The sequence below is a fragment of the Microtus ochrogaster genome, linkage group LG1 (assembly GCF_000317375.1).
Source record: "Microtus ochrogaster isolate Prairie Vole_2 linkage group LG1, MicOch1.0, whole genome shotgun sequence".
NCBI classification, from domain to species: domain Eukaryota; kingdom Metazoa; phylum Chordata; class Mammalia; order Rodentia; family Cricetidae; genus Microtus; species Microtus ochrogaster.
This window is the reverse complement of record NC_022027.1, coordinates 8,195,799-8,216,733: the sequence shown is the minus strand read 5'-3', so window position 1 is coordinate 8,216,733 and position 20,935 is coordinate 8,195,799. Positions and strand designations below refer to the sequence as shown.

General features: G+C 47.1%; 1 protein-coding gene across 1 annotated transcript in view; it reads left to right on the top strand.

Moving 5' to 3' along the window:
• Nucleotides 1-20,729, top strand: part of Tns3 (tensin 3) — a 194,938-nt gene extending 174,209 nt beyond the window's left edge. Inside the window, exons 24-32 of the mRNA XM_005359223.3 lie at nucleotides 576-628; nucleotides 1,025-1,156; nucleotides 4,849-4,944; nucleotides 5,570-5,647; nucleotides 6,637-6,714; nucleotides 14,850-15,018; nucleotides 16,216-16,284; nucleotides 16,378-16,404; nucleotides 17,832-20,729. Coding sequence (XP_005359280.2) covers nucleotides 576-628; nucleotides 1,025-1,156; nucleotides 4,849-4,944; nucleotides 5,570-5,647; nucleotides 6,637-6,714; nucleotides 14,850-15,018; nucleotides 16,216-16,284; nucleotides 16,378-16,404; nucleotides 17,832-17,976 — 847 coding nt within the window. The 3' untranslated portion in view covers nucleotides 17,977-20,729. The remainder of the gene's footprint in view (nucleotides 1-575; nucleotides 629-1,024; nucleotides 1,157-4,848; nucleotides 4,945-5,569; nucleotides 5,648-6,636; nucleotides 6,715-14,849; nucleotides 15,019-16,215; nucleotides 16,285-16,377; nucleotides 16,405-17,831) is intronic.
• Nucleotides 20,730-20,935: the final 206 nt, after the last annotated feature.

Below are 20,935 nucleotides of genomic sequence, written 5' to 3'. Positions count from 1 at the left end.
GTGAGAAGTGGGTTCAGCCATAGACATGCAGTGTATGGAATGTGAACACTGGCTGTTTCCCTAAGCTCACCAGCCACGCCAGCCCAACACTTCTTTGAGGAAGAGACATTCTGTTTAGGTCTCTACTAAGGACCCCTCAGAGCATTGCAGAAAGAGGGCCATGGAGGAGAGAGATGGACTGTGGGACAGTCAGCTTGGTGGCTACAGGCCGTGAAGGGGAGTGGAGTGTTTGGAGCTCTATCACAAGCTTCCTGTGGCCTGCCTGGTTGTCCTGGTACACAAGGAGCTCACGGGGGCCCTCCGTCTCTCCGAAAGTCCAGTCTTCTCCACGAGGTTCTGCCATTAGATCTTAGAGATGACAGAGACAGAGACTCTAGGCCTTCCTGTGGGTTCAAGGAAGCTGTTGTCATTTTAAATGGAAAGGAAGTGGGGAAAACAACCAGGGCCTGGGAAGACTTCCATTTCCCTGAGGCCACCTTTGTTTGTAAGAGCTGCTTAACAAGTCCAAGGGCTCCGCAGAGCAGCCCCTGCTGCCCGTGTCCCTGTGCCCTCCTGACTCCTGTTTCCCTGCGCAGCAGCACAGATGGAGAGAAGACAGCATTTTTCTTACTTCGTGTTTATCTGCCAGGCAGAACCCCCACTGGCCCCAGTTGCAGAAACAGCTGGAAGAAGGGACGGTCTTAGTCCATCTTCTGTGGCTGTCAAGAGCCCCTGAGCTTTGGTTGACTTATAAAAAAGAGGAGTCCTGGAGGTAGGGCACTTCAAGCGTGTCAGCACCGGTTTCACACTGATGAATAGAGGAGCACATACGTCCGTGCAGAAGAGAGGGGACGTCAGTGGCCACCTTGCTTTGTCACAGTCCACCTTCCAGCAGCTGAGCCATCCCTTGGGACCCCAAGAGGACAGTGGTGTTGAGCATCGGGGCTCAGCTGTTAGTGTGATTTTTCATAGGGGGAGCCATCTTAGGGTCCGAGTGGGCAGTGGCCCTTGTTCCCTGCGGTCATGCATGCCTTTCCTCCTCCAGCCATCGCCATGTTGAAGGACAAAGCTCCTGGGTCATTCATCGTGAGGGACAGTCACTCCTTCAGAGGGGCCTACGGCCTGGCCATGAAGGTGGCCACACCCCCTCCTTCTGTCTTGCACCTGAACAAGAAAGGTAAGGTTTGGTGGACTAGCTGGGGTTTGTACGTGCTTTGTTTCGAGGTGAAAACAGTGACAGAGAGTGGCAGCTGCTCTCACTGGTCCCTTTAGTGTTTGCGTTAGAAGGTTATTTCCTTAGGTAGTTATCTTATTTAAGAGCACGCGTTATTTATACATTTTATCTTCTTTTGTTTTAAGCAAGTTAGTGTTTTCCATAATACAGCCAAGCCAAGAACCCAGGAAGGCTCCCTGTTTCCGTGTCAGCCCTTCCTTCTTTGGGTGACCACATGGAAGACATTACTGCTTGACTTATCACTCAGGGGCAGACTCATCTCCGAAATGATTATTTTTTCTATTTTTAACTTGCATTGTGAAAACGAATGTACTTGGTCTTATGTGTCTCGGTTTGAGTCAGAACCCTGAGCCACTGACATCTGAGATTATAGCTTTTATTCTCTTTCAGAGATGTCTTTTTTTAATTATTATTTTTTAAACTTTTATTTTTATTTATTTAGTCTTATTTAGGATACAGTGTTCTGCTGGCATGTGTGCCCTCTGGCTAGAAGAGGGTACCAGGTCTCACTATAGATGGTGTGAACATCCATGTGGGTGCTGGGAATTGAACTCCGATCCTCTGGAAGGGCAGGCAGCCAGTACTCTTAACCTCTGAATCATCTTTCCAGCCACTCTGTTTTGTTTTACAAATATATCGTAATATATTTTCCATTGTTGGTTGACTTTTTTATTGTTTTGCTTGTCTACCCCCTTTGCCCCTATATATAACCATCTTTACCACATATCACTAACCCTGGCAAGGAAAATGTCTTCTTTGCCTTCTCTTTACCACCCAAATGGTCATTTTGGACTGGGGGAAAGAGCAGCCTCAGGTCATGAGGAGTGTGTGTGGTAGAAGCCCTGTGACAAGATGCCAGAGGTAATTATCATGAGATAAGGTTTGCTGTGGCCCACGGTGTTAGATGGTTCAGCCCATTTGGTTGGCTCTGGTACCAGGCCAGTGATGAATCATCATGATAGCACGCTTGTGCCTAAGGGAGTACGTGCTCACTCTACGCCTGCAGGGTGAAAGGGAGAGGCTGAGGAGGAAGCTAGATTTCACCACTTCCTTTGAGGGTATGCCCTCAGTGACCCTAAGACCTCCCCACACCTTCTCATGGTCTCTGCTGACCACCAGAATGCTTGTCCGAGAGCTGAGCCTTTGCCACATGGATCTATGGGAAGGGACATTGATTGCGTTAGCAGGCCAGAGGAATCAGAAACAGCACAGTTGAGGTGCCTCCTGCACATAAGACAGGCGGGTGCCTGCTTTCCCACTCCATGTCTGGATCTGAGAAAATTCGTCCAAATCCTTGCATGAAATCTGTGCTGAAAGCTTCCTGGAGCAAACAGCTTCGAGCTGTCCCAAGAATATAAGATGTGGTTGCAGATGGGCCAGCCTCCGGCATGGGTAGCTGACCTGCTTTCTGGAATGTGCTTGTCCTGCACCTAGGGAGTGAGGTTAGGAGGCACTTGGGGCTCAGTCAGAGAGGCTCCCCCCTAAACCTGTGGGTGTTGGCAGGGCTTCTGGTGAGGGCACAGGATAAGTGAGATCACACAAATGTGGCCTCATAGAACATCTAGGATTTCTATCATAAGATGCTCAACAGAATGTTATTATTGGGTGAAAATACAGGCCTTCATCATTGAGCGCTCACTCTGATGTGGCTGCTGAGGACTGCCAGGTTTTACTTGGGAGCACTGCTTAGGGACATACCAGGGAAAGTCAGTTAAAGTCTGGGAACGTATCCTGCCTTGGGCCAACTTTATCCTAAGTCCGAGGATAAAGGCTATGTGAGTAGCAATACATGGTGGTCTTCATGGTGGAGACGGATACAGTCTTGCCTCTGCATGTGCACCCAGGTCTCTATTTGATATTTGCATTTTGCAGTCCAAGGATAGATTTGAGAGAAGAGTTTATCAAATGAGTGAAGAGCCAGTGAGTCACTGTGCCATCTCCAATCGTCCTGAGATGAGACAGTTGTGGTCATTCTAGACTCTGCATTCCAAAAAGCCCTTGGCAGCAGGATCTGCATGGGGCCATTTCCACAAGTAAAATCTAGACCTTCAGTGGGTGTTTCCATTAGACTGGAAGTCCTGCATCTTCTCCTCCCAGAGGATGGACCATGTGTCTATTTCCTCCTTTTTATTGGACGTGGACTTTAATGGGATCACATGATTCCCTTCTCTGCAAGCTTGACTGCCCCTAGAAAATGCTGACATGCTGGATACATTATTATTATTATTATTATTATTATTATACATTATTATTGTTTATAAAACAGCATTTGGAGCCTAATTCCAGCTCAGTATCCCTCACCATAGTGATCCCAAGTGTCTGTGGTTTCTGATCAGTTTCAGATTTCAAAGTATTCATACGTGCGTAATGAGTGAGATGCCTTGGGAATGAGGCTCAAGTCCTTACTTTTTATTATTACTTTATTATTTTATTTATATGGTGGTTTTTCTGTACATGTGTCTGTATAGTGTGTACATTTCTGGTGCCCATGGGGAGCAGAAGAGGGTGTCTGATATCCTGAAACTAGAGTTACAGACAGTTGTGTGCTGCCATGTGGGTGCTGAGAACGGGACGTGGGAGACCCAAAACCTTAACATTAAATTTGTTTACCTTTTTGTATAGAATTCATGCATACTTCATGCATAATGAAGGTACCGTCATACAATATTTTCTATTAGTTTGTACATGAATTGAACTTTTCATGGTATAGAATCTACCATTTATGGCTTCATACTGGTGCTCCAAATCTTCCAAATTTTGGATTTGGGACCAGGGATATTCCGCCTCGTCAGGCAACCCCTCCAAGCACAAATCCAGCAGATCTTGCTCCCATGAGGTTTCAGTAGCAGCAATATTGAGAGGTCACCTCTTATGGAGGGTGGTAAAGGCAGCAGTAGAAGAGAGAGACACAGCACATGGGGTGTCTATAGACTTGAGCAGCTTCGAAAGCTTCTGTTTCTCGTGGTTCCGCTTGTACTTTTCCATCTTCAGAACATTTTCCATTCGGTGGCTTCTCCTGGTGCCACTTCTCTTTGGGTTCAGCAGCTGGCGTGAAAACAAGTGTTCTGTTTGCTATCAGTAGAGTGGAATGCTGCTCCCACAGAGCAGAATACTTGGTGCTGAAGGCGTTTCTGTATCCAGCTGTCACTCCACCTCACCCAGAGAGCTGGCATCCTTCCAGCTCTTTGCTCAAGTCTTTTCTGCCCGAACCTCAGTGCCCTTTTCTCCCAGAGGAACGTAGCGAGGGCTTCAAAGCCAGTGTCATTCTGAGCTGCTAATCCATCCCTTCTCTGGGAGTTCTTGTAATGTTTGAGGGTGTCTCTGGGGGATTCTCGTAGTGTCTGCGTTGCTACTCCAAGAGGTTTTACTATCCACCTCTCTTATCACACTGCCCACCGACGGTCCCAAGGGTGCTTCTAGGTAGCCCCATAGTGCAGCAGTTTAGTCCTGTTCAGAGGGAGCCTTTTTAGGTCTAGCTCTTAGCTTTTGTATCTGCAGGAGGCACCTTTTTATCTGTTTGTCTGTCCAACCATTCACCATCTATCCATCGCTGTCCTGTTTTCCCTCTTCCTAACCTTTCCCCCTACTCTGATGTTTTAAATTTTAAAAAATATTTTTTTTTGTTCTTTCCACAGCCGGAGATTTGTCCAATGAACTTGTCCGGCATTTCTTGATTGAGTGTACTCCAAAGGGCGTGCGGTTGAAAGGGTGCTCCAACGAACCTTATTTTGGTGAGTTACTTGAGACGCTCTCTTGATGCTTACCAGGGCATGGATCCCCTGCTTCAGGTGGCTTGAGATCCGAGGGCCTCTCTGCCATGGTGGGTTACTCATTTCAGCCCCCAGGTCTACGGCTGCTGCCATTTGAAGTCTTGTATTTAAGATAAGCTGAAAGTGTAATTGTCTTCAAAACCCTTGTCAAACCCAAATCAATGGAAAGGACCTCCCAGAGCTAGAATAAGACAAGTGAACAAGTACTGTGAAAGTCAGCTGATGGGTCCCATCAGGGTTGGAGCCCAGTGTGTCCCCATCCCTCGGGCACAAGGAAGAACACAGAGCCACCACCAGAGCCTTCCCCCACCTTTGTAAACAAGAGCCTTTCATAATCTGGGCAACCTCGTATCCTCCTCCTTAAGAAGCATGGGCAATTCATACTTACTAAGGCGGCGGATGTGCTGGGAATATACCGCAAGTCCCTTGATCAACCTCTTATCATTTCTGGGAGTTTTGGGTCACATCATCCCACAGTGGTCTAAAGGCTCAGCTTTGGGAGTTTGGTCTCAACACATTCTCTGGCTCAGCACACAGCAGGTGAAGAACTTGGGGATGTTCTGTTCATTTGCTCTTTTCCCTGCAGGGAGCCTGACAGCTTTGGTGTGCCAGCATTCCATTACGCCCTTGGCTTTGCCCTGCAAGCTGCTCATTCCAGAGAGAGGTATGCGGTGGAGGGCTGAGTGTAGACGGACCGGGCCGTGTGTAGAGGGGCCAGGTGTAGGCTCTGCAGCATTATTCACAGCATGCTGCTCCCAGGACCCGTGGAGAGCCTTAAAAAATAGTTAGATGAGGATTCTTTAATGACGAGTGCTCTACATAAACCTCAAAGAAGGCAGGTGGCCTCCTGAATTAAGAAGGGAGAAGGCCCTGCTGAAAACAACAGCTCCAAGACATTACACATGGGAAGGTTTCTAGAAAACAAAGACTCTTCAGCTTAAAGATGTAAGACACTGGGGGACCTGGAGAGATGGCTCAGTGGTTGAAGCACTGACTGCTCTTCCAGAGAATCCAGGCTCAATTCCCAGCATTCATGTCAGGTGGAGCATCTATGGCTCCCATCCCAGGGATTCTGGCCTTTTCTGGCCTCCTTGGGTCCCAGGCATTCATAAGGTCCACAGACATACATGAATGTAAAATATATATACATAAGTAAGTAGTTACTTTATATACACATGTGTGTATATATGTGTATGTATGTGTGTGTGTATATATATTCTCAGATTGATTTTCAAGGTCACTTGCATTGTAGATTTACAGGCCTACAAAACGGGACATATGCTGCTATGATTAAATTTAGGTCATGAATAAATAAGTTTTTTACTTCTATATTTGTCAGAAAATACCCAGGATAATTTTTAGAAATTAATATCCAGAAGATATGTGAGTTGACTGTGTATTCCAGCGTTCCTGGAAGTAAATGGGGTTTTTCTTTTAAATTTTCATCATTCATGTAAATGAATTCAGAGACCAGAAAAATGTTTCCGGGGAGGGCCTGCACCCCCATCTCTGTTCCAGGTGGGATGGCAATTTCTGTGGACTGGACTATCAAAAATTAACGGTGCTGTCACCATCTGCGAAGTCTGTCATAAAGTTTTTCTTGTTGTGTGGACTACTGTGTCAGGAGCACTTATTTCTCTTTTCTTCCTGCAGATCCCCTGGAGGAAATAGCAGAAAACTCTCCCCAGACAGCAGCCAACTCAGCAGCCGAGTTGCTGAAGCAGGGGGCAGGTCAGTGGACACAGCCCTGTTCTCTCTGTCTCTATGCCTCTGAGTCTCTGGGCAGAACCGAACTCCATGCTAGGACTTCCCTTCAGACAGTCATTTCCTGCTTTTCTGTGGACGGTGAAGGAAGTTTCCTTTTATAGCCACTTGGCACTGCTGGGTGGGGCCCAGCTGTGAGGAGATGGGGTCAGGGCATAAGAGGCTGGAGCTGTTGGTCTGACTTGAACAAGGCCAGATTCAGTGGGATAAATGTCAAGTCCTGTGCTTAGTGTGGGGGCGGAGGTGGGGGCACAGCATGGCAGGATGTGGGTGACCGCCTTGCTAGCTGAAAATGCAAAGATGTCCTGAAACTGTGACTCAACAGTCAGGCAACGTGAGTCAGCTGCTGGACCCACTCTGCCGTCCCTGTGGTGAGACCGGGCTGCTCTGTGGAAATATCTTCATTAATAGGTTTTCCTCGATCCGTGACAGGAAGCTGTAAAGGCATAGAGATCCCATATAAATGCTGTTTCTTCACTCCCAGATCCCACACCATGGTGCTACAGCTGATGAGCCAGTGTCCTTACAGCATCAAGTAAAGTCCATAGCTTACTCAGAGCTCAGGCTTTTAAAATTTGTTATTTCTTAAAAACTTACATCATTTCTCTTCCCCCCTTCCCTACTCCTTCCATGCCCCCACTCCCTATCATATTCTTGACCCCTGCTTCTTTAGTTATTATTATCACACACGCGCGCGCACACACATACACACACACACACACACACACACACACACAAGTCCATTCAGTGTTGCTCATATACACATGTATTTAGACCTGGCCATGTAGGGTTTAATAACTTATCAGGGCACCCATGCATGAAGAAAACTGACTCTCCTCTGTGGGCTCCTATTGATTGCTTCTAGTTTAAATTTCCCAGTGCCCCACCCAGAGATGGAGTTCACTTTGGAGTTCATGGGCTTAAGAAATATCTTTGGTATTCACTCATCAGTGTAATGTCACACAAAGTATTTCCTTTGTCCTAAAATTCCCCTCTGCTCTCCCTACTTATTCCTACCACATGGTTAAGACCCTCACTGCCACTGATCTTTTTATGCTCTCTCTAGTTGGGACTTTTCTAGAATGACTTCTGCTGTAAACACAAGCTGTATTGCATTTTCAGATTGGTTTCCTTCACTGGGTAATATGCATTGAGATTCTTCCATGACTTTCATGGACTGGTGGCTTCTTTTATTGTGGGTTGTGCAGGAGCATATATATGTGTTTGTACGGATACATGTGGGTGCCTGAACATATGTGTGCACATGTGTTTCAAGGCATGGAACATGTGTTCCGTGTTGTATAGCTTTCTCAGTTACTCTATATTTTTGAAACAGAGTCTCTCACTGAACTTATAGCTCATTGGTCAATGGGTAGACCAGCTGGCCAACAAGCATCAAGGATCCATCGGTTTCTATCTCCCTAGTGCTAAGATTATAGTCCCAATTACTGCACCTAGCTTTTGTGTGCTTTCTGGGGACCTGGAACTCAAATCCTCATGCTTGTAGCTTCCACGACAAGCATTTTTACCAACTAAGGTATCTTTCCAGCTCTGGGTGAGCCACAGATTATTTATCCACACAGCTACTGAAGAATATCTGGTTGCTTCTAAATTTTGGCAAGTATGAATAAAGCTTCTAAAAAAAGGTTTCTGGTCAATATGTTTCCAACGTTTTTGATTAAATATGAAGGAGCCTGATTGCTAGATCATGTGGCAAAAGTATAGAAGTTTTTTTTTTTTTTTTTTTTTTTTACATAGTGGTTGTACCATTTTGCATTTCCACCAGCAGTTGGGAAACTTCCTTTTGCTCCACATTCTTACTACATGTGATGGCGTCACTATGAAGGATGTGCTCATTCTGACAGAGGAACAGTGGTGTCTCACTGTTTTGTATCTCCCTAAAGACTCGCTGTCCAGCTAGAATGCCATTGTAGAGTCTTAAGAAATATCTTTATCTTCTCTGCATAATTTGTAATCTTCTAATGTCGTCTCCTCTATAAAGTTAAACCCATTATGTGACCACTGTACAACCAAAAAAGACTTTCTCATTTATAATGTGGAATATGTTTTAGATTTCCAAAGAGGTGGGTTAGCCACAGCCACAGCAAAGGTGGCAGGGACTTGTCCCAAGAATAACGCCTTTCTCTGGGAGCCAGCTTTTCCACGTCTCTTTTACTTCTTCTGAGCCTGAGCAGGCTGTCCCTGGGCCACCGCCCGTAGTGGCTTCAGGAGACACTGAGTGGTACCACGTAAGAGGTCAACTCAAAGCCCCTAATTTTGTTTCAAGTGCTCCCTGGAGCCCTCCACGAGTAACACCCCGTGTCATACTGATGCATACCGATGTCTAACACACTGATGTTGTAATATTCTGAGGTTAAGACATCAGCATGGCCTTTGGCTAATTTGGTTATTTGATTCTACCTCTTAAAAATGTGTTCAAAAATTAAAATTAAAAAAGCCTGTGATGATTGGTTTTTAAATCACAAATATGTATCAATTTTATTTAAAAAAAAAAAAAACCCTGAAGGAAAAGGATCATGGTGGCATGGCCATCTTTGAGAGCTGGCCTCATGGAGCTGAGTGGGTGGCGTGGTCTCATCCCACTCCGTGGATGGAGCTCCTGAGGTAACGAGCGGTGGTCAGAGCACGCTGGCTTCTTGCCTGAAGCACCATCTGCATTTGTGTTAGCAGCAGAGCTCTGCTTCTCTGTCCCGCATGAGGAGTGCCAGAACCACCGTGCCTCTGCGGGCGTCTCTGGTGTAATATTGCTCATCGTAAGCAGTTTCTTGTAGTTCTCCTTGTTAACGACATTCATCCAGTCAGTGTTACATTCGGCCATGGTAATGATGTCCACTGTTGTCCTGGTGTTTAGAGGTTACATCTTCCCTTCCATTCCAGCACATTATCTTAATATAATATTCTATTGAATTTTGGAGACTTTCATATAATGTATTTTGCTCATAGTCTCCTTAGCTGCTCCCAGATCCTCCTTTCCCATCTCCTCATCCAAACCTCATGTCTTTTTTTATGTAATAACTCACTGAGTTGAGTTCTGCCAACGTACTCATAGGGATGGGGACCATCTCCTGAAGCATGGTCACCTACCAGGAACCATACCCGCTAAACAAAACTGGCTCTCCCTTCCTTTACTAGACATCAGCTGTCACTGGTTCTTCAGCTAGGGACTAGGGTTTGCGTGTCTCTTCCAGCTGTGTTGGACTGTTGGCTGCCTTGATCTTCTTCTCCTGTGAGCTTATGAGTGTGGTAGTCATGGTGTATTCAGAAGACACTGTTTTCCCCAGTCATCCCTGACCTCTGGCTCTTCCCTAATATTTCCCACATCTTGTGTGGAGTGGCTGCAGCTCACTATTTTTAAATACATTTAAATACATTTTCCCATCTTTTAAAAGAACATTAATTTTTTTCTAATGGATGGATTTTCTCAGTGATAAGATTTCTTATCAAATCTTGTAGTCTGTTTAATTATCTGGGTTGGGCATTAAGTCGCGAGGCTTAATTTAAGGCTGCTTTGAGATTCTTTCCTTTAATTTGTAACACATTAGGATTGTGAATCTCCATTCCACCGAGCAGTACCTAGGCAGGGATTCAGCTCAGCAGGTCTGGGTGTGGAGCTTGCACCACCCTGGCCTGAGGATTAGCAATGGTCATTTAGAATACCCGCAACACGGACACTGTAGCAACAAGGTGGGACTCTTCTGATCTCTGGTCACTGAAGTTGCCTCCTCTCCCAACTAAACTTCCCCTGTCATCCTGCTCCCAGACTCCTGCTAACGCTCTTGGAAATGTCCCATATCTTCACAGTAGAAGCCAAGACTCAGTGCCACAGCAGTCAGTGCCGGTGGGACATTTGATACTAATGTCATTATGACTTTCTTCCAATAGCTGAAACAATTTGGTTCTCTATTTTAAGCCTTCAGTTCTTAATTGTTTCTTCTTGAAACTGAGGAGTGTAAGCTAACCCTTAAAGGGGGGCTTTTCCACCAGGCTTCTGATGAGTCTGTAGATAGGGTGACTGTGCAACTAGTGCCCTGTGTGTATAATTTAATAAAGATCTTGTGTTCTTTTAAGGTTTGCTTTTTATTTTCTTTTTTCTTTCTTTTTCTTTTTTTAAAGAATCGGGATAAATGACTCCCAAACCTGTTACTTGTGCACCACCTTCACATCAGGAAGAGGGGGAGGGGGCTGGAAGCGCTTTAAACCAGTTCTGCCCCGCCACTTCCCCTCTCCTGAGGTTGTCCTTCCTGTTAATTCTTTTGCATTCTCTTTTGTAGTTGTGTAATGAGTTTGCTCATGGTTTGTACAATTATAATGCAAGTCTCAGGTTTTTTTGTGGTTATATAGTGCTCCATTGCGTAGTTCAACTCTTCATGGTCACCCAGTTTGCCTGTCTAGTTTTTCAGTGCTATAAGCTATGCTTGAAGGACCATCTTTCTATCGGAGTTTTCCTGAATTCTGCATATTGTCTTAAGCTAAAGTCCCGGAAGTGATACAAATGAATTCAAATATGTGGACCTGAAACCACCTTCAGATGTAAACTTTTCCCAGCACGGGAGCTCTCTGCTGCTCATGGAGCTCCCCACCGTGGGTCTGAAGACCCCGCTGTCCTGCTTGATGTCTCATGCAGCACTGTGGCATCAGGTTTCCCTGCTCCAGGAACACTTGGCTCTGCTGCCACACAGTACCTGCTAGAGACAGCCTGACTCTGTGGGAGTCGGTGCTGGCCCACTGTCATGCCCCAGAGGTGGTATTTCTCCCAGCATCTCCTCTTGCCTGGTACCACAGTTGGAGCAGTCCTTATCTGGAAGCTCCCTGTGGTGCCTCCAAGACAGCAGTCTAGTCTGTGGTTTCCTGTGAATCACGTCTAGGTTGCCAAGTCTATCGGATTTTCATAGTAGTTTGATCAAAATACACAGGCATACACTCACGTGCTTGCGTGCACTTATACACACAGACATACACACACGTACACATGCACACATGCCGTCATCTGAAACTGCATATGCAACATGACAGGATCAGAGGTGGCGTGTTCACCCTCCTGAAGTACGTCTTCCATTTTCCAGGCTTCCCTCCAGTCAGTGCCTGTTCATAGCACACATGCTTTTGATTTTATAGTTCTAATCATAGCAGAGACGGTTTATTCTGCTATGCCAATTACCTGCTAACCACTTTTCCATGTTGCTATATAATTTTCGTGATTACCATTTGCTGGTTGCTTCCTATTTCGTTGAGAGAATCAATTTAACCCTTTCTTTATCCTTGGGCACAATCTATCTCCATTTTTTTTTCCTGTTGTAATGTGTATGCGCAAGAACATTCTCCTCTGTGGATTAGCTGTCTCGCATGCTTATGAGAGATTTTCTTTTTGAATCTTCGAAGAAGTGGGACCCTAAAGTAATTTCCTGGCTTTTCAGATCCTCCTGAAAAATGTGGCTAAATTATCCAGAATGGGCTCGGGTTACCCCAGCATAAAAGGTACCCATTTCATCAGAGCTTTGTGGGCGTAAAGCCTTTGACAATTTTAATTCTAAGAATTTTTGACACCTTTCTCTTTTGCAAGAGAACACAGGGAAACCCGTAGTTTAGATGGGAATTAACATACAAGTAAAACAGCCAGACTTAAGTTCCTCTTTAGTGATCTTACCTGCAATTGTGAGGCAGGTCTGAACACCGAAGTTCTCTATGAAGTGTGTTCTAGCAAAGTCACCTTGGCCTGAACTCGGGGATGAGTGACTGACTGCCCATATATATAATCCTTACCGTCTCTGAGCCTAATCTGCAAACTGGGGGTGATAAATATAGGCTGTTCTTTGGGCCCATTACTACTGAGAGGTACTAGGTTAAGCTCAGAGTAGTGAAAACATTTTATTTGGGCTAGAAATTTCTTGTTGACTTTTGCTTCAGAAACAGTGGCATTTAGACACTGGGATGGTCAAGCTCCTTTTCATGAGTGTAAGGGTGAATAAAGTTTGCAGACCAGAAGTATTTAAGATGAAACTTCTGTTTTATTTGTGAGTTAAGAAATTCCCGTTAAGTTGGGTTGCAGTGGTGGGGCTGGGCAAGTGTTCAGCCATGGAGCTGAGCTCATAGGCCTAGTCCTGCCTGAAAGCAGCGAGGGTGACTTGTCTCAAGTCTTTGAGGGTCTTTTGCCTCTCAGTGTCTGCTCCCTTTTGGGACAGGACAGACCTTCCTTCCCTTTCTTTCTCTTCTGAGTCCAGCGAAGCTCAATCCTGACTAACTTTTAACTTCCGAATGGAGAGAGGGACTTCCCTCTTCCAGTGAGCTTGTCAGTGTAAGACCACATTCCTCTTTTCCTTCTCCATTGTCACTTTGTGCACTCCCTGAAGTTCAGGATCTCAGAGCCTCGGGCTGTGACTCCCAGCTTGTGTTCTAGAGAGAGCGCTGCAGCCCCCGTGGTCCCTGTGCTACATCTCCTTGGAGCATCCTCTTGTGGCAGTCCTCCCCAGTCCGCTTGACTGGACTCTTGGCAGGTGCTCCCGTCCAAAGGGGTGGTACCTGCTGCTTCTGAGCAGAGAGGGTAGAACCACTTCAGGGACCTCCCCAAGAGCGAGAGCATGCAGGACAGTCGGCATCCGATTGCACTTCATCTGAGTTTCTCTGTGGGTTGCACCAGAGGGACGCTTTTTTTCCTGCTTTGTGAAACTTTCGTGCAGTGATTCTCAACCTTCCCAACGCTGCAACCCTTTAATACGGTTCTTCATGTTGTGGTGACCCCCAACCATAAAATTATTTTCATTGATACTTCATAACTGTTTTTTTGCTACTGCTGTGAGTTGTAATGTAAATCTCTATGTTTGCTGGTAGTCTTAGGAGACCCCTGTGAAAGGCTCGTCCAGCCCCCAAGGAGTCATAACCCACAGATTGAGAACCACCGCTCTAGAGGCCTTTAAGGCAGAATTAGCGTAGCCCCTTGCTGCCTTCTGCAGACTAAAACAAGCAAGGGCAATTCCATTGTTAATCTCTTCTCAGTGGTTCTAACATTATACAAGATGGGGGTCATTTATAAAGGAGAGAGCTGTATTTTGGCTCCTGTTTCTGAAGTTTAAGGATGGTATTGTCATCTGCTTGGCACCTGAGGGTGGCTTTGTGCTGCTTCAACTCTGACAAAATACAGATGAGAGTCGTGTTAAGGGAGAGCCAGAAAGCAAGCCGAAAAGGAGACCTCACTTTTGTAGCCACCCACTCCGGTCTGATGAAAGCCATGAAGCTCTCTTAATGTCCTCATCACCCTGGAAACACTCCACAGTGACTGTCAGATTTCAGCAGGAGTCCCGAAAGGGACAAACAGGATTGTTTCTAAGGAAGGGCCCTTCTCCATCTCCTCACTGGAGACCCTGGCTTTCTTCTTGAGGTTCGCACGGAACCTAAAGCCCTGTGCTAACAAACCAGCTTCTACACTCTCAAATCTGTTAACTGTAGCTTGTAACGCAGGAGGAGGGGCTAAACGGGATAGTGGGGTCTTCAGGGCCATATTGACACTCAGTCACATTCCCCCACCCACTGGGAGGAGATGATTACAGGGAACACCCTAACCAGGAAGTGTAGGAAGCTGGGACACATGGCAGGTGGTGCTTAGTCTGTGCACTAAGCTGTGGAGAGATGCTGCTGTGAGCCATCTCTTCATGGCTCCTTTGCATGCCCTTTGAACACTTTAGACAAGGTAGTTTGTAGAACAGAGTCACCTCATGGATGTTTCTCGGATGTTTCTCAGGAATTTCAGAGAGTTCATACTTACTGTATTTTGGGCATTTGTGTTAACGTGACCATTGTCTTTCCTCTTGCTGAGGCCAGGGAAGATCCCGTATGTGTACAATACTTCTCTCACCAGCAGGCTCGCCCACAGTGGCTTATTATGTCCTCTGCTTGGCACCAGAGCAAGCGTTTGCTTGATACTGGAAAGCAGGGAGCATGTGTTTGCCAGTGCTCCTGGCCTGGGTCACACATTGAAGTTGCTCCTAATCCTTTCCTCCTCTGGTTGGTCTCTCCCCATGCGCCGGAGCATGTATGTCCCCAGCAGTCCTGACGGATACACTTCTCACCCGGTCTTCATTGTCTTGCAGCCTGCAATGTTTGGTACTTGAACTCCGTGGAAATGGAGTCCCTTACTGGTCACCAGGCGGTCCAGAAAGCCCTGAGTATGACCCTGGTTCAAGAGCCTCCGCCAGTGTCCACAGTGGTACACTTCAAGGTGTCGGCCCAGGGCATCACCCTGACTGACAACCAGAGGAAGTAAGTGTGGGTGGGAGGAGTGTGGAGGCCTGAGGTCTCCTTCCCAGTGTCTGTCTCAGTTAGTTTCTGTTCTTTTCTTTGAGACAGAGTCGCTTAGTAAGCCTGGGACTCGCAGTGAGCTCCAGGGATCTGCTCAAAGCCATGCGGTTCCCCTGGTCCGTCCAGTGCTAGAGTTAGAACTTACACCAGCACACCCAGCTCTTACGTTGGTACTGAGGATCTGAACTCAGGTTCTCATGACTGCTCTGCAAATGCTACCCATGAGCCAGCTCTCTAGCTCCTAAGCTATTTTCTTTTAAGTTTTTTTTTTTTTGTTGTTGTTGTTTTAAAAAGACCTTTTAAGTTTTTGCTTTAAAACCATTGAGATGGACCAGAATCTACTGGCTTCTGTTTTGGCATAACTACTTCCATAGCTGGTGGGCAGCTCATGTTGGTCAAAGGAACACAGTGCGGTACAGGAGTTTTTGTGGCAAATGCAGGGGACAGAGCCCAGGCCATCCTGAGCCCTCAGTGGTAGCCTCCCTGCAGGCCCACACACCTACATTGCCTTACCCAGAGCCAGTTCTTTCCGTGAGATCTTGTCTTCTTCTTCCTATGTTGCTGAAGTTTGAATATAGACTCTTACACCTGCCATTTCAGGATGGTGCAGTTGGGGTACGAGCAGGACCACAGAGTAGAGTCTGGCTTTGCTTGTCAGTGCTTCTCCCCGCATTTGCAACAGGAGACCTTGAGCAAACTCCTTACCTCTCTGATGTTTGATTTTTTTTTCCTTCTTTCATACCTATGTCAAAACACCTACCTCAGGGTTTAGTGACTTAGAGAGTGCAGATGGCACGTGCCATGCATGGTGCTGTTGACGTGAGCTCAGCCTTGGGAGAGCCAGGAGGTCCAGAGGTCCTGAGCTGCCTTCTGTGTTGCATCACTGGCCCTTCCAGTTCCTCAGAGTTCCTTGGCCCCTCCTGACCTTCCCAGTGATTGACACCATCACTCTTGGGGGTGCTTCTGTTGTCCCCTCGCGAGAACCGTTCTGCCCAGTGTCGGGCTGTTGACCGTTCTTCTCCCCAAATGACGAGTAAAGGCATCAAATGGTTCCCGCTTCACAGTCATCCCACTGGGGAGTGGGGGACCCCTCAGCCCACTTTCCATCATCCCAGAGCCCTATGACTAGAGCTCCCCTCTCTCTCTACCCCCCAACAGGCTCTTCTTCAGGAGGCATTACCCCGTGAGCAGTGTCATTTTCTGTGCCTTGGACCCACAGGACAGAAAGTAAGAATTTTCCATTTTTATCACCAAAAAGTATGCTTTCATCCTTTAATTTTAAAACGTTAACATGAATTCTGTTTCTCTTCAATTCCCAAGGTGGATCAAAGATGGCCCGTCCTCTAAGTAAGTCTCCAGCATCTCTTCTCTTTCTGAGGATAATCACAGTGCAGAATGAGCTCAGGTCTAGATTTGCAAAGAGGGGCTCATTAAAAGACCAAACAAAACAAAGCAGTCATTGTCAATGGGGATATTTGTTTGGGTTAAACTGAAAGCAGAAAATAAGGATAAGTGTTCAGATTTTGAAGTACAGGCCTGGACCGTGTTGGCTTATCCCCTGTGGTGGGATGGCTATGACTGTCTATATTATATCTGTAGTGTCCTTTTGCATACACACTGAGACAGATTTCTTTTTTAATTTATTTATTTATTATGTATACAGTGTTCTGTCTGCATGTATGACTGCAGGCTGGAAGAGGGCACCAGATCTCATGTGAGCCACCATGTGGCTGCTGGGAATTGAACTCAGGACGTTTGGAAGATCAGGCTGTGCTCTTAATCTCCTGAGTTATCTCTGCAGCCCCTAAGATCTCTTAATGCAACCATTTAAGAGGGTGCCCCTACTGCTGAGGCACTCAGACTGTGTGTGTGAGCAGGACTGAAATCTGTGGCTGATATTTCCCAAACTCTGAGGATTATGTTTTGCACCTCTGGCCGGCAAGGTCTGATTCCCTGCTCAGCATTGCTGTTCAGGTGATCAGGGGAGCCTAGTCCTCACCCCACTACAGAGGCTTCCCTGTGCCCCCCAGATTGGCTTCCTCTGCATAGTCTGCCCTGCTGATCTCCAGTGGCCATCACATGCCTCCTTCCTCGCAGGCCCATTTCAGAGTGCTTCGTGCTCTGGAGAACTGATCAGGAGTAGCAGACAGCCGCAGCTTTCTGAAGTGATCATAGTCTCGCAGGCCTGGGAGGAGTTCTTGGCATATTAGCCTTCTGGGTTGGGTGTCTGGTCTAGGCAGGTTCTGGGAGCTTCTGGCATTCTTCCTAGAATTCCTAAGGCCTTGAAGTTCCAGGGGAAACCCTGATTTTGCATGGCCAGCTGGAGCTCAGGACCCTGTAGAAGGTGTCTGGAAGACCCCCAGCCCTCTAGAAGAGATGCTAAGGAGCAAGCAAGGCCTCAGCTTTTATTTAGGGTGGGGTAGCATTTCTCTAGGCTCAGTACTCATTCTCCCTGCAGTTTCCAAGGAGCAGAGGTCAGGGTGGTGGATAGGTCTCCAAGCTAGTGCTTGGCACATCATAGACTTCTGTAGGTGCACTTGCTATTGCTCCCCGGTTGCTGTTTTGTGAAAGTGAGATCCTGCATGCATTTGTGGGTGCTACATGCTTGGTGCAAGCATGCGTGGTTCATGAATTTGTGGGCACTGCCCGTGTGGTTCATGCGTATGTGGTGCATGCATGTGTGGTTCATACATTTGCGAGTGCTGCGTGTGTGGTGCATGCATGTGTGCTGCTGCACACTTCTGGCTACTCTGACCTATTCTTGTCTCTTGCAGAGTCTTCGGATTTGTGGCCAGGAAGCAGGGCAGTGCTACAGACAACGTATGCCACCTGTTTGCAGAGCATGACCCCGAGCAGCCTGCCAGTGCCATTGTCAACTTTGTGTCAAAGGTCATGATTGGCTCCCCTAAGAAGATCTAAGTCCCTCATAGCCAAGCCCGCCAGATGCCTCATGAGGCCCTCGAAATGGCAGTGGGGTTAGGCGGGGCCCCCATTTGTACCAGACTGAAAATTCTCACATTCCAGACCCAAGAGGGGAGAATATGGCAGCTCTTCAAACCAGGAACAAACAACATCACTACAGATTGGCCTTTCCTGAGAGTAACTTCTCATCTGACACACCCATATAGTCAGGCGCATTTTGAATGGAAGGATCTTGGGCCAGGAAATGGTTCCCCAGTGTCCCTCGGGCAAGGGGTATACAAGGAGAGAATACATAAGACAAGGCGGCCTCGAGTCCCTGGCTCACTGGCATCTGTGTGGATGAGGAGCACCCAGCCTGCGTGGCAGGGGCTGAGTAACCATGGTGCCCACTTCTCGGCAGATGCACTCTGTCCAGCGACTCCCTCATCTTGTCTTTCTGCGGCAGATGATGATGAAGCTGAGGAGGGCATGCATGGTTGGGGAAGGTGCGTGCAGGTTGGACCGTGGTGGGAATCTAAGTTAGGAACAGTGGAAAGGCTGTGAATTGAGAGCAGCGGCAACCTCTGGTGTTGGGGAGGAGCATGCAATGCCAGAGACACTCCATGATCCTGCTCGCAAGGTGGCCAGCCGGGCTGTGGAGAGCCTAGAGGACCTTGAGAGGAAAGCGAGAAGCCGGAATCAAAACCGCCATTGTGTGTAATTTATATTTTACTCATGCCAAATTATTTATAACCACTTGCCATTGCCGTACGGTACCCGTGTCAAATGCTGCAGCCGACTAAGCTGTCCCTTTGTAGACACACCAGAGACGACTGTCTCCTCAAGGAGCGGGTGAGCAGTGGTCCCAGGGCGACAGCGCCCGGTTCTTCTTCCGCAGAACTGCCCAACAGTTTTGCCTCAAGCAGCCCACCCTCTGTTTGCATACCGATTTGTCTTGCCCAGATGTGGATGATTTCTTTCCTGAAGGGAATGTCCAAGAGGAATGGGACACTAAGACACCAGGGTCATTCTCCGTCTCCTCCGCAAGACTGGCCGGGCCGTCTCCAGGCCTGCGCGATCTAAAGCGTGTGCATTTCTAAGCTGTTACCGTGATTGTCCTCGTGGCTCCTGCAGCTTCTGTGGGGACCTTTGTGGATGTCAGGAGGGAGAGAAGGGGGATGAAGAGAAATTCTAACTCTCCCAGGCTAGCTTTGATTCGCTGGGTCATCTTAGCCACTGAGTCATCAGCTTGTGCTAAGATTGGCGGCCTAGAGTTGCAGGCTTCCTGACTGCTCCTCCCAGCGGTCAGAGATGAGCTTGACACTTCCCAGAGTGGAGGGCAGCAGAGCTAAGTGGAGGCAAAGCCAGGATCTCCTTCTTGCTGAACTCTACACCCCAGGAAGGCTCTGATCGTCCCCATTCCAGCCTGAAAGTCTCACTCTGTGATTTCTAAAATCCTCTGCCTGATTGCGCATCTGGTGGCTGGGATGGGCCACTGCTGTCAGGCTTGGGTTTGGAAATCTACGTAGTGGATTCTCTGTTTTAAAAGGAGCAGAGATGTAGCTACATGTAGAATTGAAATCAACTCTGTCAGTGTGTTTTGTGTGTGTGTGTGTGTATGGTGTGTGTGTGTGTGTGTGTGCACAGATGGACCATTCCACTTTTAACTCCTGTGTGTGTCTGTGCGTGTATACAGGTGGACTATTCCACTTTTAGCTCCTGTGTGTGTCTGTGTGTGTATACAGGTGGACCGTTCCACTTTTTAGCTCCTATTGATGGGCCAAAAGCAAGTGCCTCGTTTCTGTGCCAAATATTTGCCTTGGTCTTTGCGGACCTCCTTCGTGGACACACTTGGATTCAGTGCCTGATTGGGGGAATGCGCCTTCATTTCCTAGAGGCCCTATGTCTTCCACAGAGGCTTCTAGTGTTTCAGTTACTCATATGCAGCTAAAAATCCAGATTGGGATATGGGTGGGGGTGGGGGGCTGAAGTTTGTGCTCTGGCCAAGAAGTGCCATGCCCTGTGGTGGTTTATATACAAATGTGACCCAAAGACCATAGGCCAGGTTCCTTCTGATGGAGGGGGGAGAGGGCTTAGTTAGAAATCAGCAGGCCAGAGCTGAAGCAAGCCTAATTAATGGGAGGTGTCAGGGCTTCCCACAGTGCTCAGCATGGAATGCATCCAAGAAGCCTTATAAATGTGCTTTGGAAACTGACTGGCCAGGTGTGACCTTTACTCACGTTAAAAGTGGTCAAGGGTACCATGGAATTTGCTCTAAGGAACCGCAGGAAGACAGCTTCACAAGCTGATAGGCCTTGGTTCTGTCTTCTGCGTGTAGCGTGTATATTGAACAGAATAAGATGAGACGCAACACCATAGACTACACTGTGTGCTCAGAAACACTGGGAAAGGGTATTGTTCAGGCGTCAGTTGGGCATGAATTAATACACTATTCTGGGAGTAAATTCAGTGATGCCCCACCACTTTTAATAGATAGCCAGGGTCCCGTTAACCTTCTCATTAATGGTCTTATAGTCTCCAGTGTTGGGCTGTACCCATGTTAGAAGCCACACTGCATTTATCCTCAGTGTCAAAGACATTGTAATGTTGCCTTATCTGTTAGCGCAGTCTTCACCATTCTATATTGTAAAGAATATATATCCAGTATGTAAATGAGTGTTCTATAAACCTTTTGTATAGGCGTTTTCTCTGCTCTTTAAATATCAGCCTTATTCAGAGTATAATAAAAATTATGACCTTGGTAAGCCTAATGAAACAGATGTCTTGTTTGGTTTGTATAAGTCTTCTGTGCGTATGTGTGTTTGTGAATGTGGGTGAATGGGTGCCTTCCACGTGTTGGGTGTAAAGACCAGAAGACAAATTGGTTGTGAGTCCTCAACTCCACGCTTGTTTAAAGCAGTCTCTTTTTGTTTGCCACCTAGGCCAGGCTATGTGGCAAGCTTCATTTGGCCATGGG